Raw genomic sequence first — 17,616 nt, forward strand, 5'->3', positions numbered from 1 at the left:
ACATCTGATCTGGGTGGGAGGTTAATAGTTTGGGCCCCTCTACACCTCTGGGCCCCCCTGCAGTCAAAGTCCTAATAATCCCCAAGAGAGGAAGTGGATTAGTCCACAATCTGTCAGATCTGTCACATTTCTTCTTTCAACTGTAAGTGACAAACATTTTTTATAGTCCATTTTACTCTGGGACAATTGATAAGTTAATACATATTTACTTTAAATTTTACAAATTCTCACAATAGTGGTCCTTAAAATGTTCATTGCTCTGACTAACCTGAACTACCTGAATTAAGTTAACAATTGATCGCTCGGTAAATGTTACTACACAGCAATGAAAATTCATATTATGAACATTTTTTCGTAAAAAAAAAATACATCCTACTTCTACGCAGGATATATTTCCATGCGCACAAATATGAAGCTCTGCAAAGCGAATGGAGCATCGCCCAATGAGACGGTACCCTGCAAACTGCCAACTTTTTATTACATCAATAATACAAAGTGGCATCATTGCTATAAAATGACTGCGATTTTACTTTCCTTTATCGTTTGCAAAAAAACGCTCTTTAATGGCGTTTGATATTTTGAAGCCATTACCAAAAAGCAAGAAAAAAAAAAACCTACAAAAGAGAAAAATAAACTGCATTGAATTGCGAGTAAAATACGCCCGTGTTTACGGATATTACACGCCAGCATTAAATCACCGGAAGTCCGAGCCAAGGGAAATGTTCAATTAGCAAGAAGAATTAATTCAAAGGATACTCTTAAGTTAACTAGGCAGAGCTCTCTGCAGGAGATCACGCCGTTATTACCGTATACTGTGCGTTAACTGTTTATTTATTCCCTGTCCCTGGGGCTGATTTACAGGCGATAAAACGCCATCGCTACACAAATGCAGCCTGGGAATCATTCGCTAATGGAATTCTTCTCGGCCGCAGATCACTTTATACTCTATCACGGTAAACACTCACTAACATATACATTAAGGAAAAGTTAAATATGTTATGACCCCATAAATAGTCCGATCAGTCAATAGGCTACTTAGTGTTAAAAGACCTGACTCGATCGGTCTATTAATACTTAGGTAATTATTACATAAATTCAGGCTGGAGGGAGACACGGACGATCAGATGCACCCAGAGAGATGGGATTAGTCATTAATGGAGGAGGAGACATTTCTAATGCCTCAATCAATTCACTTAGAGGACGGTTTAGTTCAGAATTTCTTACTAGTCAATCCATTTTGATAAGAATAAAGCACAACTCTAACACCCCCCCCCCCCTTTTTTATTTTTGCTTAATTTTTGGATACAGGGTAAGAAGTGTAGAAACTCCAGGAAAAAGTCCATGCCATACCCATACACCATGAGATAGGGACTGTTGGTTCATTTTTAACCTGAATCTGTCCATAAATTGAAACAATGTGCCCTCTCTGTCCCCCATACCTATTCTATGCCCCATTTTCAGTCTGTCCATATTGGCAGGTCGTTCCTAAGTTGGGTACTAACTGTTTATTATGCATCAATGTAGTGCTTACTGCTATAGAAGAACTTTAGCGTAAAAGGTGCATACACACCTTTTACGGATGTCGCCCATTGGTGAGCGGCCCATGCGTAAATCACAGGTGGGGGTTGAACAATGGAATCAGCTTCACTGGGGGCGAGTAGATCCGCCAGGCGGATCGCTTGTGGGTTGCCGCACACACCTTTGACTATCGGCCACCTCAACAGACTTAAAGAAAACCTGAACTGAAGATTAAAAGTCCAAATAAGCATACACAAGTCATACTTACCTTCCATGTAGTCTACTCCTCAGTGTCTTTCTCCTCTCCTGCGTCCTGTTTGGCCACTGTGATCAAGGGAATTTTCCGTCCTCCATTTTGAAAATGGCCATTACCCATAACAGCTTTCTGGTCAGCACACAGTTAAACTGTAACATCGCCCACTTGAGCCATAGGGAAACATGGACGTTATCTGGTACATCAGTTTTCCTCTCAGCTATATCTGACAGCAACTGATATTTTACTGACAGCAACTGATATAATTCAGATCTGACAAAATATTGTCAGAACTGGAAGGGATTATTGTCAGAAGAAAATGGTGAGCTTCTGAGAGGAACTGATGGCAAGGTAACTATGTAATGTTCATTTGAAGTTACCTCATGTGTTTAATTTAAATCTTTTTACTCAGTACAGGTTCTCTTTAAGTCAAGTGTGTGTAAGAGCCTTTGCATAGTGATGTCACCATCTGTTTAACTTGTGAAAAGAGCTTGGTAAATAATCAAATTGGGAGTGAGCTGGGGCATACTGAGGCAGTGAAAAGTCCTGCCAAACAGAAGCTTTCCTGAGATATGCTAGCCTTATGGATTTTAGGCCACAAGAAATGTGTAAAATGTGTTTTTTGTTTGTTTTTAAGCAATACTGAACAGGAACATTAGAACTGACATGGAGTGAACTGGGGTAAAGCAAGTATGGATAGCACATATAGAAATGAATATATACAACTCCTACAAGTTATGCATAGAACAGATCCAAGGGATGAACACTGTCTGGGAGGCAGGCCTTTGAGCTAAACAATGAGGAAAGTGAAGAGCAAAGGGTGTTGAGGACAAGTTAAGGAGAAACTTTGTACTCATTGGTCCCTGTTCCACAGCCTATTATCCACTATAATAGAACCTGCATACAGATGTGTAAAACAAAAACGCAAGCAGCACTGCACAAGTTCCCTACACTTTTCTTCTATTTATAGAACTGCAGGAGTGAACACCGCCAAGTCCTCTTTCACCAATCAAGCTCCTCCTGTTCTGCACCACCTCTTCTTGACCCTAGTTATGTGATCACCTGCCTTATGCTCCAGTTGTAAGGCCAGGCAAATGTCTAACAAGTAGGATGGACATAGTCAAATCGTAGTCTAATTGGATTTTTCCTTTTTAAAATATACCATTTGCCTGACTCTCCTGCTGATCCTGTGCCTCTAATACTTTCAGCCACAGCCCCTCAACAAGCATGCAGATCAGGTACTCTGACTGAAGTCAGACTGGATTAGATGCATGCTTGTTTGAGGTCTGTGATCCAGCCACTACACCAGCCAAAGATCAGCAGGACTGCCAGGCATCTGGTATTGTGTAAAAAGAAACATCCATATCCCTCTCAGTTAAGGTTCCCTTTAACAGAGCACAACAGAGAACAATTTGAGTCAGAAGCCAAGGTAGAAAGGCTATCTAGTGTGCAGTTTTACCGCCAAATAGAGAAGTAGTGACCCACTACAGAGTCCATTTTAAGGCCAGTTCACACCAGAACGCAAAACCTACTTTTTTTGTCCGTTTTTCCAGATCGGAAAAAAAGCAAAAATTTAGATGTCAACAGATTCTAAATTATACACAGAATTTGTTCACACATGTCAGTTCCTTGGATCTGTTGCAGTCATCGGAATGCAAAGTTCTGACTTGCACAAGCAGATGCGTCTCCTATAGAAACCCATAGGCCTGTTCACATGCAAGCGCATTCGCCAGACTCCTACAGACCATCGGAGTGAATAATGCACTGTCCACTCAAGGGCTGTGGAGTTGGTACAAAAATCATCCGACGCCTCAGTTTATGAAACCACTAATTCCTGGTACAAAAATTGCTTCGACACTGACTGCACAGTCCTAGCAGGGCTGTGAAGTTGGTACAAAAATCATGAGACTCCCAACTCCTGAGTTAATGAAATCACTGGCTCCGAGCAGTGGCATAACCACAATCCATAAGACCCCCAGCAAAAAATGTGATGATTTCTCCCCTTGGTGCTCTTCACGGCCTTGGGGCCCATCTCACAAGGGTCATAAAAATATCAAAAGTGTGGCCATCATGATTTTCACATCCATTATATATATATATATATATATATATATATATATATATATATATATAGCCACAAAAACACATCTATTATATATATAGCCACAAAAATCCCCTCCTCCGATACAGTTTCCTGTATCGGAGGAGGGGAAGGCTAGTAGTTGGGGCCCCAAAACAGCTTTGCCCCCCCCCCCTGCAGGGGCTGCTCCCCTCTAGTTACACCCCTGACCTCAAAGAACCCGAACAAAATAATTGCTCCAACTCCTCGACTCCACAGCCCTGGTCCACTCAGGCTGGCCGTCTGACATTCCGGCTGATGAGCAGGAGGGAAAGGGAGAAGAGGTAGAACAACTGTACATAAACTTTAGAGTAGGAAGTTCTAAATATCTTCCCCTTTTTGTTTTCAGGAAGACTTTCAGTTATTGCAGCATATTCACCATGACTTGCTGTCACGCTGAAAGCAGAATGTGAAAAGTTAGGGAGACGTTCTGTAGTTCATTGTAGTAATTATTATGCAACAAATTTTCCTCCACCTTCCGAATGCTCTATTGCAGAAAGAGAAATTAATTTTGTAATTGGAAATAGAATGAACGTGTAAATTACAATTCCTTCAAACGCACGCTGGGGTAATATATCCCCTGCTCCAAGTGATGGCCATTAGCTTTCTACTATATCAAAAATGACTAGATCTGGCTGAACAGAAATTCATATTTCTGAACTCCTTTTAATTATCTTGGGTTCCACTATTTGAATCTATTTCCCATACACATTTGGCACAATTCTACTTAAACTCATATATAATGCCCAGGAGTCCAGTTATGGATTAAATGTAGATCCTAAAATCAAATTAATTCAAACACAATTCTTTGGGCTATTAAATCTTGCTAAACAATTTATCATTGCCGCTCCATTAAAAATTATGATCTCATCTGGAGCAAAGCGGCATTTCCTCTTTCGTGTTCTGTGAAAAGTTATCCCAGAAGGTGATCCTTTAGGAATTGTGCGGAAAGGTTAAACGTGGTTTTACTGCAGTAAAACGCAAACCTTCTTCAAACCCATGTAATGGGGGCTGAGCACATGATGAAAAATACATGAGCGAAAGTTATCTTCAAGAAACGTCTTAATGAGGGTGAAAGAGAAGAAGAGTGCAAAAATTAGCCTAAGGCTCAACATTAAAAAAACCTAGATCATGACATCAAGACCCTTCCCTTCCAGGCATATAGAGGAGGAAGAAATGGGAGCCGTATCAGGCTGTGTTCTTGGGTTTAAAGATCGCAGCAGCCAGAGAATGCAGCCATGAAATTAAAAGAAGAGGTCACCTTGTCAACAAAGGTTCTTATAGCCGAACTCATGGTTTTCCCATTAGTAATCTATGGGTATGAGAGTTGGACCAAAAGAAAGGCTGAGCACTGAAGAATCGATGCCTTCAAATTGTGGTGGTGTTGGAGAAGACTTTTAAGAGTCCTTGGACTGCAAGAAGATCCCATTAGCCTTTCCTTAAAGAAATTAACCCGACTGTTCATTGGAAGGAACATTGCTGAAGCAGGACTCACTGGAGAAGACTGATGCTGGGAAGCAGGGCTGTGGAGTTGGTACAATAATCATCCAACTCCAAAGTTTATGATACCACGACTCCAGGTACCCAAAATTGCTCCAACTTAGACCACTCAACTCCTTAGTCTAATTTTTACAAAGGCTATGGATTTGGTTCAAAAATCACCCAACTCCAACTCCTCAGTTTATTGAAACCACCGATTCCGACTCCAGGTACCCAAAATTGCTCCAACTCAGACTCCTCGACTCCGACTCCACAGCCCAGCTGGGAAGGTTAGAGGGCAAAAGGAGAGGACGGCAGAGAATGAGATGGTTAGATACTATCATGGAAGCAACAACCATGAGCTTGGACAAACTTCAAGAGGCAGTAGAGGATAGAGGGGCTTAGAGAGGCTTGGTGTGCTGTGGTCCAGGGGGTCACGAAGAGTTGGAAACAACTGAATAGCGACTGAACAACAAAAAACTGCATGTCATAATTTTCTAAAATATTGCATTCAAGTCAAACGGAAGTTCCAGAGCTCCCCTGTTGGCCAGTCAATTCACCCATCATAGTAAAACTAGTAAGGAGACTTAGGGCTGGGGCACACCGAGCGGCTTTTTAAACGTTTTTTGCAGCCGCTTGCAGCTGCGGATACGCTAGGGTAATGTATTTCAATGGGGGTGTGCACACCACAGAGGGAAGCGTTTTGCAGAAACGAATCCTCCCAGGGTGAAGCATTTTTTGGATTGCGGAGGCGTTTTTGCCTCAATGTTAAGTATAGGAAAAACGCAAAACTCTCTGAAAAACGACAGATCAGAGCGGTTTGCCAGGCGGTTTTGTTACAGAAGCTGTTCAGTAACAGCTTTACTGTAACAATATATGAAATATGTTACACTGAAATCCGCAGCAGCAATCCGCAAAACGCTAGCAAATGCCTCATTAAAAAAAAAAAAAAAAAAAAAAAAGCGTTTAAAAATCTGCTAGCATTTTGCGGATCTGCTAGCGGGTTTTGGTGTGCACCAGGCCTTAAAGTGGATGAGGTGGTGTCAAGGTCAACTTAAACATGAAAAGTTTTAAATCATGAATTCAGTAGCCTTTATCGTTAGCACTGCCATGTGTTTTGACATACAGTCTTCACTGAACTCAAGACGAGATACGGTACCTGAAAGGTAATACACGGATTAAAAAAAAACAAACTATAAAATGGAGTGGAAATTTTGGCTATTATATCCAGAATGGACACAAGTTCCTTAGGCCAGAAAAACTTTGAGTATCAAAAGACAACATGTTTAGTGGCTCTAAGTCTACTTTTCAGACATGCAAGTATTGGCATTTGAGCCAATTTCAGCCTCAGCTTTTTTTTTTTTTTTTTTTTTTTTTTTTTTATTATATAAAGGCCTTGCAAAACCACAAAACCAGTTCTCATAGGGTCACTTATGACAAGTGGTAAAAATCACTTCACACTCATTACAAAACAAGACACAGAACATTTATATCGTGCCTTTCTCTTGACGTTATCCAAGCGCCAAAGCTGCAGATAGCAGTGATAGTGAGTCTAACTCAAGGTCTCCTCACTGAATAGGTGGTTTATTAAATGGGAAGAGCCAAGATTTGAACCCTGGTCTCCTGTGCCAGAGGCAGAGCCCTTAACCATTACACCTTCCAGCCACCACAGTTAGTGAGCAAACCATCCCACATAACGCCAGAAATAGAGCATGGTGGAGCCTTGTTTTTAATTCCAATCAAGAACAATATCTGCAAGGCTTCCATATGTACATCCCTGTGCGAGTTGCCTTTAGCACTATCCCAAAAACAAACTGACAGGTAATTTGGTTTCCTCAATAAATTAGAGTGGTAAATTAACCCAAATGACATACCCAAAAAAACACTAAAATCCACACTATGGAAAAGGGAAGGGGGGCGGAGCTACGATACCAATCCCAAAAAATTAAAGGTGCAGTCATTTTGTGGATTTGGTGGTGTTCAAGTTGACGCAAAGCATGGCCTGCAAGACTGAAGTATGGCAATAGGTAAGCCTATACATATCCCACAATTAACAATAAGGCAGCATGTCCCCTCAAAGAAATGTAATGAGACTAGGATCTATATGAAGAACACCAGGGATACTATTATCATTTAGTATTTATATAGCACCAACATCTTCTGAAGCGCTGTACAGAGTATATTGTCTAACTGTCCTTTAGAGGGGGATCACAATCTAATCCCTGCCATAGTCATATGGCTATGTATGTATGGTGTAGCATATGTATCGTAGTCTAGGGTTAACTGAAGGGGGAAGCCAATTAACTTCTCTTTATATTGTTGGGATGTAGGAGGAAACCCACACAGGCACAGGGAGGACATACAAACTCCTTGCCAATATTGCCTTGGCTGGGATTCAACCCGGGGATCCAGCGCTGCAAGGCAAGTGTACTAACCACTAAGGCACCGTGCTGCCCACAGCAATACTATGGTGCAGTACCACAATACGAGGCACCTATGGCCCATGCCGTACCTGCACTCCTGTAGATACACCTCTGCCTGGTCTCAAGGCCATGCTTGCAGCAATTAAACCGTTGCCCAGGAGACCAGCGAGTACAGTGGAGGACCAAGAGGTGGATACACTGGAAGTCAGGCAGCACTTTTTTATTCATATAAAGATTAAAAAAAAAAAAAAGTATTTGGCTTGAGGAATGCCCTATAAACTATATGAAAGGAACACAATTATGCAATGAGTAAAAGTTTATCTCGGATCCACTTCAACAAATAATTCAGATATATACCGTATATACTGGCGTATAAGACAACTTTTTAAACCCTAAAAATCTTCTGAAAAGTCGGGGGTTGTCTTATACGCCGGATGTCAGTCAGGAGGGTGCCGGGAGCCAGGCAGAGTTGTAAATACCGTACTTATGGTGCAGTCCCCTGGTTAATAGATCGCATTCTCCGCCTAATTGCTCCTTGTGAGCAGCCGCTCGCGCGGGTAGCAGTGCCTCTTCCTTGGTCACCTGACTGGTGATGCGTGCGCTCCACTGATGACGCTCATAGAAGAGATTGCCGGGCTCTTCCATGAGCGTCATCAGGGGAGCGCACACATCACCGGTCAGGTGACCACGGAAGAGGCACTGCTACCCGCGCAAGCGGCTGCTCGCAAGGAGCAATTAGGCGGAGAATGCATAAGTATGGTATTTACAACTCTGCCTGGCACCCGGCATGCTCGCTCACACACAGGGGTAGTCTTCTACGGCGAGTATAGGAAAAGTTGGGGGGTCGTCTTATACGCCCAGTCGCCTTATACGCCAGTATATACGGTAATTTATTTAGAATGATCAGTAGATAGCCACCATTAGGCAGAAATGTATGTTTTCTTTTTTTACTCACCTTCCCCAGCATCCTGCCCAGGAAATAGTAGTGCCTGGCAAAGGAGTCTCCTACCAGCATCTGTGCTGCGGGGTTGGGGTACAGCAAGCCTTCATTCGTCGTTTTAAAAAATCCCTGATTGGGGTTAAAACCAGATTTAAGCAGCTCATTTAAAAATTCTCTAAATATTCCACCGCCATCGATCCCAGCTTCATCCAGGCCGTGTGCGTTCAGTAGGTGGACTCTGATCCTCTTCTTCAGATCAGGTTCTGCAATGAGAGCGCAGACAATAAGTTAAAGCAGGTGGAATGATGAGCACAAGTATCTATGTGATATATATAACACAGAGCCAGTGCACACATTTACAGTCACATACATTAGATCAGGCAGGTCCAAAGTCCGTCCCGGCCACTGCGCCAGCAGCAGTAAAAGCCATTGATTAGCAACTGCCACTTTGCCAGCAGCAGTAACAGCCACTGATTAGCAACTGTCACTGCACCAGCAACAATAACAGATTAGCAGCTGCCACTGTGCCAGCAGCAGTAACAGCCACTAATTACCAGCTGCCACTGTGCCAGCAGCAGTAACAGCTACTGATTAGCAGCTGCCAAAGTTCTAACTGCACATAGTATATGGGTAATTTCCAGTGGAAATGTTTTGGCAAAATGTTACAGGCATATTGTACCTAACGACAATTAGCAAACGTGTTTAATTCCACTAGTTCGGCCCCCTAGCACTCAGGAACAGCAATATGGCCCTTGGCCTAAAAAGTTTGGCAACCCCTGCATTAGATGGCTTGAGTTGTTTCTCAAAGTATTTAATCAGCAGCACAGTACTACAATTCATACTTTACCACTGATCCCATTTTCAAACAGGCAGCTTTTAAGATGGCCACAATTATTATCATAGATTGTGTGTGGTGTGAAGAGTAATGGCATATGCTGGCACTATATAAAACGTATATAAATACAAACAATGATACCAATGATCACAGGCATCAATGAGATGCCGATGGTCATTGAGTAAAGTGAAAATAACACATACACGCATTACTTCCTTCTGAGTACACAGGAGGAACAAACGGGGGAGGACATCTAGTGGCCAAATAGTAAATTACACCCTAAAACATTTATTCAATACAAATACATAAATATCTAAAAAAAATACAGTGGGATGCAAAAGTTTAGGGCAACCTTGTTAATAGTCATGATTTTCCTGTATAAATCGTTGGATGTTACGATAAGAAATGTCAGTTAAATACATCATATAGGAGACACACACCGTGATATTTAAGAAGTGAAATGAAGTTTATTGGATTTACAGAAAGTGTGCAATAATTGTTTAAAAAAATTAGGCAGGTGCATACATTTGGGCACCACAAAAAAAGAAATGAAATTAATATTTAGTAGATCCTCCTTTTGCAGAAATTACAGCCTCTAAACGCTTCCTGTAGGTTCCAATGAGAGTCTGGATTCTGGTTGAAGGTATTTTGGACCTCTTTACAAAACATCTCTAGTTCATTCAGGTTTAATGGCTTCCGAGCATGGACAGCTCTCTAACTCACACCACAGAATTTCAATTATATTCAGGTCTGGGGACTGAGATGGCCATTCCAGAACGTTGTACTTGTTCCTCTGCATGAACGCCTTAGTGGATTTTGAGCAGTGTTTAGGGTTGTTGTCTTGTAGAAAGATCCAGTTCCAGCGCAGCTTCAGCTTTGACACAGATTCCTAGACATTGGTCTCTAGAATCTGCTGATACTGAGTGGAATCCATGTGTCCCTCAACTTTGACAAGATTCCCAGTCCCGGCACTGGCCACCCAGCCCCACAGCATTATGGAACCACCACCATATTTTACTGTAGGTAGCAGGTGTTTTTCTTGGAATGCTGTGTTTTTCCTCCATGCATATTGCCCCTTGTTATGCCCAAATAACTAAATTTTAGTTTTATCAGATCACAGCACCTTTTTTCAAAATGAAGCTGGCTTGTCCAAATGTGCTTTAGCATACATCAAGCATCTCTGTCTGTGCTGTGGGCGGAGAAAAGGCTTCCTCTGCATCACTCTTGCATACAGCATCTCCTTGTGTTAGGAGCGCCGAATGGTTGAATGATGCACAGTGACTCTATCTGCAGCAAGATGATGTTGTAGGTCTTTGGTGATGGTCTGTGGGTTGACTGACTGTTCTAGCCATTTGTCGCTTCTGTTTATCCAAGATTTTTATTGGTCTGCCACGTCGAGCCTCATCTTGAACTGAGCCTGTGGTCTTCTATTTCCTCAATATGTTTTTAACTGTGGAGACCGCTGAGATCTCTGAGACAGCTTTCTGTATCCTTCCCCTAAACCTTGATGGTGAACAATCTTTGTCTTCAGGTCATTTGAGAGTTGTTTTGAGACCCCCATGTTGCTACTTTTCAGAGAAAAATTAAAAGAGGAGGGAAACTTACAACTGACCCCCTTAACCTCCTTAGCGGTATGCCCGACACTGTGTCAGGCATACCGCTATCTGTCCTCCTGAGTGCCCCCCCCCCCCACACTGAATAAATGTGCTTTAATACCTGCAAAACCATCTGCTAGCACTAGGCTAGCTAGTAAATGTGTCCTGCACCCTCCGCTCCCCTGCGATCCCCCCGTTTATACATTACCCCCCTGGATCCAGCAATCGTGCAGCCTCCCGGAACAGCTTCGGTCTCTCTTTGGGGAAGATTGGGTTTGCACAGGACGTTGGCAACGTCATGTGCGATCCTCCTCATAGTGAAGACCGGAGCTGTCCGGGGAGGCTGCGCCGATCGCTGGATCCAGGCTGGGTAAAGTATAATCGGGGGAGCGGCGGGTGCAGGACACATTTACTAGCTAGCCTAGTGCTAACAGAAGGTTTTGCAGGTATTACAGCACATTTATTCAGTGGGGGGGGGGGGGGGGCACAAAGTTGCATCACCTCCTGAGCGGAGTAACGCTCAGGAGGTTAAATACTCTCTCATAATTAGATTCACCTGCGTATGTAGGTCAGGGGTCACTGAGCTTACCAAGCCAATTTCAGTTCCAATAATTAGTTCTAAAGGTTTTGGAATCAATAAAATGACAGCAGTGCCCAAATTTAGGCACCTGCTTAATTTTATTTAAACAATTATTATACACTTTATGAAAATCCAATAAACTTCATTTCACTTCTTCAATTATCACTGTGTGCGTCTCTTGATCGTGGATTTTGCTGCTCATGGAAACAGAGCTATGAGCCGCAGGTCTGCCTTCATGCGCGTCAATCTGCCGGCGGATCTCCGCCTCGCCCCGATCAGCAGGGATTGGCGCATTGAGAGGCAGAGCTAAAGCCATTAGTTCTGCCTCAAGCAGGAAGCGCTCCCCGGACACTGAAGAGGGGATTTGGGGGGTATTAACCCCTCGGTTTGCCGTGGGATAGCGGCGTTTTAGTTGGGGTTATAGTGATGAACATAACTACAAGTTAAAAAAAGGGAATTTAGACTCACTTCAGAGTCTCTTTATTACTGTTATTTTTGCAAATATGGGCTTGTAATTAGCGACGGAGGAAAAACAGAAAAAATACACCTTTATTTCCCCAAAAAATATTGTCGCCATACATTGTACTAGGGACATAATTTAAACATTGTTATAATTGGGACAAATGGGCAAATAAAATGCGTGAGTTTTTCCAAAGTAAAACGTTTTATTTTAAAATTATAATAGCCAAAAACTCAGAAATAATGCATCTTTTCAATTTTTTCTCTTATTATTTCCATTAAAATGCATCTAGAATGAAATAATTCTTAGCAAAACGTACCACTTAAAGAGACACTGAAGCGAAAAAAAAAATGATGATATTATGATTTGTATGTGTAGTACAGCTAAGAAATAAAACATTAAGATCAGATACATCAGTCTAATTGTTTCCAGTACAGGAAGAGTTAAGAAACTCCAGTTGTTATCTCTATGCAAAAAAGCTATTAACTCTCCAACCAAGTTTAGTCTTGGAGAGGGCTGTTATCTGACTTTTATTATCTCAAGTGTTATTGTACTGTTTACTTTTCCTCTGCTAGAGGAGACTTCATTACTTCACAGACTGCTCTGAAAGACTCATTTTGAATGCTGAGTGCTGTGTAATCTGCACAGAATATAGAATGATGCAATGTTAGAAAAAACACTATATACCTGAAAATAAAAGTATGAGAATATTTTATTTGCTGCTAATCTTCTAGTAATTATTCATAGTACACAACCAATTCACTATATCATATATTTTTTTTCGCTTCAGTGTCTCTTTAAAGAAAGCATTATATATATTATTTACATAATAATATAGATCATTTTGTTGTGATAAGTAGTGATAATAAAGTGATTGGGGAGGAGCGCTGATATGTGAAACTTGCTCTGATCCATAAGGGGAAAAACCTCTCAGTGGTGAACTAGTTAAACAATATCAGTTCCCTGGCACTCCTGCTGACCTTTCTGTTCACTAGTGTCTGATACACACACCTGAAACAAGCATGCAGCTAATCTTGTCAGATCTTTGACAGAATCATCTGATCTGCATGCTTGTTCAAAGTCTATGGCTACAAGTATTGGAGGCAGTGTAGCCAGGAATTATTGCTTTATTTAAAGTAAATACATAGGTCAGCCTCCATGTGTCTATGTATCCAGGTTTAGAGGGCACAAACCAGGGAAAAAGTATATGTATACTAAGCCTGGTGCACCCATATTCCAGGAGCGTCCTATACATGTTCACCCCCAAATGCTGCCCTCCTGTGTCCCATAGGTGCCCTCCTGTGTCCCATAGGTGCCCTCCTGTGTCCCCATAGGTGCCCTCCTGTGTCCCCATAGGTGCCCTCCTGTGTCCCCATAGGTGCCCTCCTGTGTCCCCATAGGTGCCCTCCTGTGTCCCCATAGGTGCCCTCCTGTGTCCCCATAGGTGCCCTCCTGTGTCCCCATAGGTGCCCTCCTGTGTCCCCATAGGTGCCCTCCTGTGTCCCCATAGGTGCCCTCCTGTGTCCCATAGGTGCCCTCCTGTGTCTCATAGGTGCCCTCCTGTGTCTCATAGGTGCCCTCCTGTGTCCCCATAGGTGCCCTCCTGTGTCCCCATAGGTGCCCTCCTGTGTCCCCATAGGTGCCCTCCTGTGTCCCCATAGGTGCCCTCCTGTGTCCCCATAGGTGCCCTCCTGTGTCCCCATAGGTGCCCTCCTGTGTCCCCATAGGTGCCCTCCTGTGTCCCCATAGGTGCCCTCCTGTGTCCCCATAGGTGCCCTCCTGTGTCCCCATAGGTGCTCTCCTGTGTCCCCATAGGTGCTCTCCTGTGTCCCCATAGGTGCTCTCCTGTGTCCCCATAGGTGCCCTCCTGTGTCCCCATAGGTGCCCTCCTGTGTCCCCATAGGTGCCCTCCTGTGTCCCCATAGGTGCCCTCCTGTGTCCCCATAGGTGCCCTCCTGTGTCTCTTAAGTGCCCTCCTGTGTCCCCATTCCCTGTTGCCAAGTGGGTAGCAGCTCTCTCCCGTGTCTATTGTAACAATAGTTCATGCAGCCGGATCACATACCATATGGCCGCCGGGATCTGTGCCCTGTGTCTCCTGTGCTGCATCTTCTGCCCCGTGTTCCCGATGTCTCTATCACCGCTTCCCTTGTGCATAAGTAAAATATCGGGCACCCGTCTTCTGTACTGCATGGCCGCGAGGATCACAGTCCTGTCTCCTGTACGCAGCTAGCTTGATTCAAAGTCTCGTTCTGATGATGCCATCAGAACGAGCCTTTGAATCGAGCTAGCCACGCACAGGAGACAGGACTGTGATCCTCGTGGCCATGCAGTACGGAAGCCGGATGCAGTGAGAATAGACACAGGGGAGCGGGCACACACGGGCAGGGAATCCCCGACACGGTGACGGTTCATATCAGTGGGCGTTCAGAAGTCAGGGATTCCCTGCCTTTGCCGTATAAGACGCAGTGACTTTTTCTACCCATTTTTGGGGGAGAAAAAGTGCGTCTTATACGGCGGAAAATACGGTACTTTGACTCTGATCTGACTCCACTGGCTGCATGTTTGTTGCAAGTGTGTGACTCGTAAAAATGTAATGCCTTGGCTTGTTTCTATATGTGCACTTTCAGCTGGGACTATAGAAATGCGATCGCAGAGGCATCAGAGAGTGCATAGACTGCACTGTCTGCTGTTTCCATACATGTGCTGCGATTCACCATTGAATCGCAGCACATGGTTGCCTGCACTTAGGCCTGTTTGCGCCCGTGATCTGATTCATTATAATGAATGGGATTGCAAACGCCGCCCCCCCCCCCCCCCCCCCCCCGGGGGATTCACGTACAACACTGAGCACACTGTTCTGCATTGCATAAGGGAAACTAGCCCTTAACCTCCCTGGCGGTACGATTCCTTGTGATTTTAGGGTCTAAAAGCGGTACAATTTTTTCATGTGCTTTTAGACCCTCAAATCATAAAAAAAAAATCATACCAGCAGAGAGTCTGCAGTAGCCCCTGCACTTACTCACCTCCCTGGTGAGTGCAGGTCAGGATTACCGCTCTGAGCTGCGGTTTTCCACCCCAACTGTAGCTCATGGTTACCACCAAGGAGGTTAAGTTCCTCCTGACAGCCAGGCAAGTGGCATGGATTATAAAGGAATGAAGATGGCAGCCTCCGTATTCCTCTAACTTCAGGTTCCCTTTAAAAAGCAACAAAGCTGATGAGAGTATAAATGAGAGGTTATTTGCCCTGCTTTCAGCGTTCCACTGACAAGATCTCCGTTCAGTCAGGGGCACCTCTAGCTACTTAATACTGAGGTTCCTCTAGCTACCTAATACTTGAGGACACCTCTAGCTATTTAATATTGAGGATAATTCTGGCTACCTAATACTAAGGGGCGCCTGTAGCTACCTATAACAGGCAACGAAAGTAAGGGAAAAGTGACAACTGGGCAAGTCAGCACACTCTGGGTGTAGTTTGGTGGGTGTTCATAGGTTCATATGGAGGGTGGAGTCTAAGGTGCCAGCACATCTGTGCCTTTAGGCTCCTGGGAGGTAAATACGGGCCTGTGTTAGAGGATTGTCATTTGTTAAAGTGAACCTCTAGACCAAAAATCTACTCAGCAGAACTAAAAAGGCTTGGCGTTTCTGTAACCGTTTCACAGCATCAGAACTTTGTTTTTCTTACCAAAGCATCATTTTTAGATGTATTTTTAGCTAAGCTCCACCCATCAAAGAAAACTGCCCGAGCTTTTTTTCCCTGATGCTGTGCAAAGCATGATGGGATTTCCGATGTTGGTATTCACGTTGCCTAGCAACTGGGAGGGGTGATCAGCACACAGGACAGTTGGAACTGTGTCTCATGCTCCCTGTCACCTTTCAACCAAAAAGAAGGCTGCCCTCATGAAATCAAACATTTGCCTGTTCTTTTAAAACAGGGTGGATAAGAGATTATATTACCTATCTATTTTAATTACCATAACTAATGTAACTTAATGTCAGTATGTTTGTTTAGGCCTAAATTCCTCTTTAACTTCAATATATTTGTAAAAATCTGATACTGACCATTTTCAGGAGACAATTTGTCGTAAGCATCCTCATAGATGTAATTTCTTCTAATAGTGACATTGATTCCATCTAAGAATGGTCCATCTCCTTGTACTTCCTGCTTGTCTGCATAGATCAGTCTCTGGAAGATCTACAAAGTGTACACACTGAGTTATTGCTCCACTAGCGGCAGATTACTGACAGCTGAAATATGATGTGTTTGGCAGGAAATAACATTAATATCCAGCAATGTGCAGACTGCCTGGAAAAATGGAACATGGAAAAACACATAACCTGCAGTGAAATCACAAAGCATCAAAATATTATTAGGGCTCCTTCAAACTATATGAGTTGCAGTGAGTTTGACTCACTGCACATAGTGTGCATTTTACAAGGGAACATGAAGGTCCATAGACTTTCATGCTAACATTCACACTACAACAGTGAGTTGCTGTGTCGTTTTAACTCATCAAGAGTGATTAAAACTCGTGGAAATGTGTGGAAATGCACAGCAACTCACAAACCCATTCACAAGTTTATTATTCATGCACTTCAACTCACTGCCTAGTGTGAATTAGCCCTGGTAACTACGTGGTAAACATATGAAAGCAAGTTGGGTGTTTTATGGCAAATTTTAATTGAGAAAACAGGAGTGTCAATCTGTACCAATACCTCAGCTAGCGCAAGTCAATCGGTTCTTCATTTTCAGAAATAACGTAGTATCTCGAATATACAGTATATATACCATGGGAGAAAGAATTAGAGGTCAACTGTAACGAGAGGGATAGGGAGGCTGCCGTATTTTTTTTTCCTTTTAAAGAGACCCTGTAACAAACAAAACAAAACAAAAAAAACGGCCCGTGGGGGTACTCACCTCAGGAGGGGGAAGCCTCAGGGTCCCAATGAGGCTTCCCCCTCCCCTGTAACTGCGGGCAATCCAGCGCTGGCTCCCCTGAAGAGTCCCAGAATCCTCCCTCGACAAGGCTGACAAGCGCTGATTTATTTACCTTTCCTGGCTCCAGCGGGGGCGCTGTTGCGGCTCTCCGCACGGAGATAGGTGAAAACAGCCGATCTCCATCGGGTCCGCTCTACTACGCAGGAGACTTGTACCTGCGCGGTAGAGCAGCCTGACAGCGATCGGCTATTTCCGCCTATCTCCGAGGCAGAGAGCTGATACTGCGCCTGCACTGGAGCCAGGAAAGGTAAATATTTACATCCCTGGCTCCGGGAGGATTTTCTCCGCCGCCGTGGGACCGGGGAGAACAGAGGAAGCTTTAATAGGATCCGAAGGCTTCCACCACCTGAGGTGAGTACCCCCCAGGGAAGGTTTTTCTCCTTACAGGTTTTCTTTGAACAATACAAGTTGCCTGGCT

At 43.6% G+C, this 17,616-nt stretch overlaps 1 protein-coding gene across 2 annotated transcripts in view; it reads right to left on the minus strand.

Moving 5' to 3' along the window:
- UBE3C (ubiquitin protein ligase E3C) overlaps positions 1-17,616 on the minus strand; it is a 140,429-nt gene that overhangs the window by 27,339 nt on the left and 95,474 nt on the right. For both annotated transcript variants that reach the window (XM_068235861.1, XM_068235862.1), the window contains exons 18-19: positions 16,262-16,394; positions 8,748-8,995 (exon numbers count right to left, since the gene is read on the minus strand). In XM_068235861.1, coding sequence (XP_068091962.1) covers positions 8,748-8,995; positions 16,262-16,394 — 381 coding nt within the window. The remainder of the gene's footprint in view (positions 1-8,747; positions 8,996-16,261; positions 16,395-17,616) is intronic.

The sequence above is a fragment of the Hyperolius riggenbachi genome, chromosome 5 (genome assembly GCF_040937935.1).
Source record: "Hyperolius riggenbachi isolate aHypRig1 chromosome 5, aHypRig1.pri, whole genome shotgun sequence".
In the NCBI taxonomy this organism is placed as follows: domain Eukaryota; kingdom Metazoa; phylum Chordata; class Amphibia; order Anura; family Hyperoliidae; genus Hyperolius; species Hyperolius riggenbachi.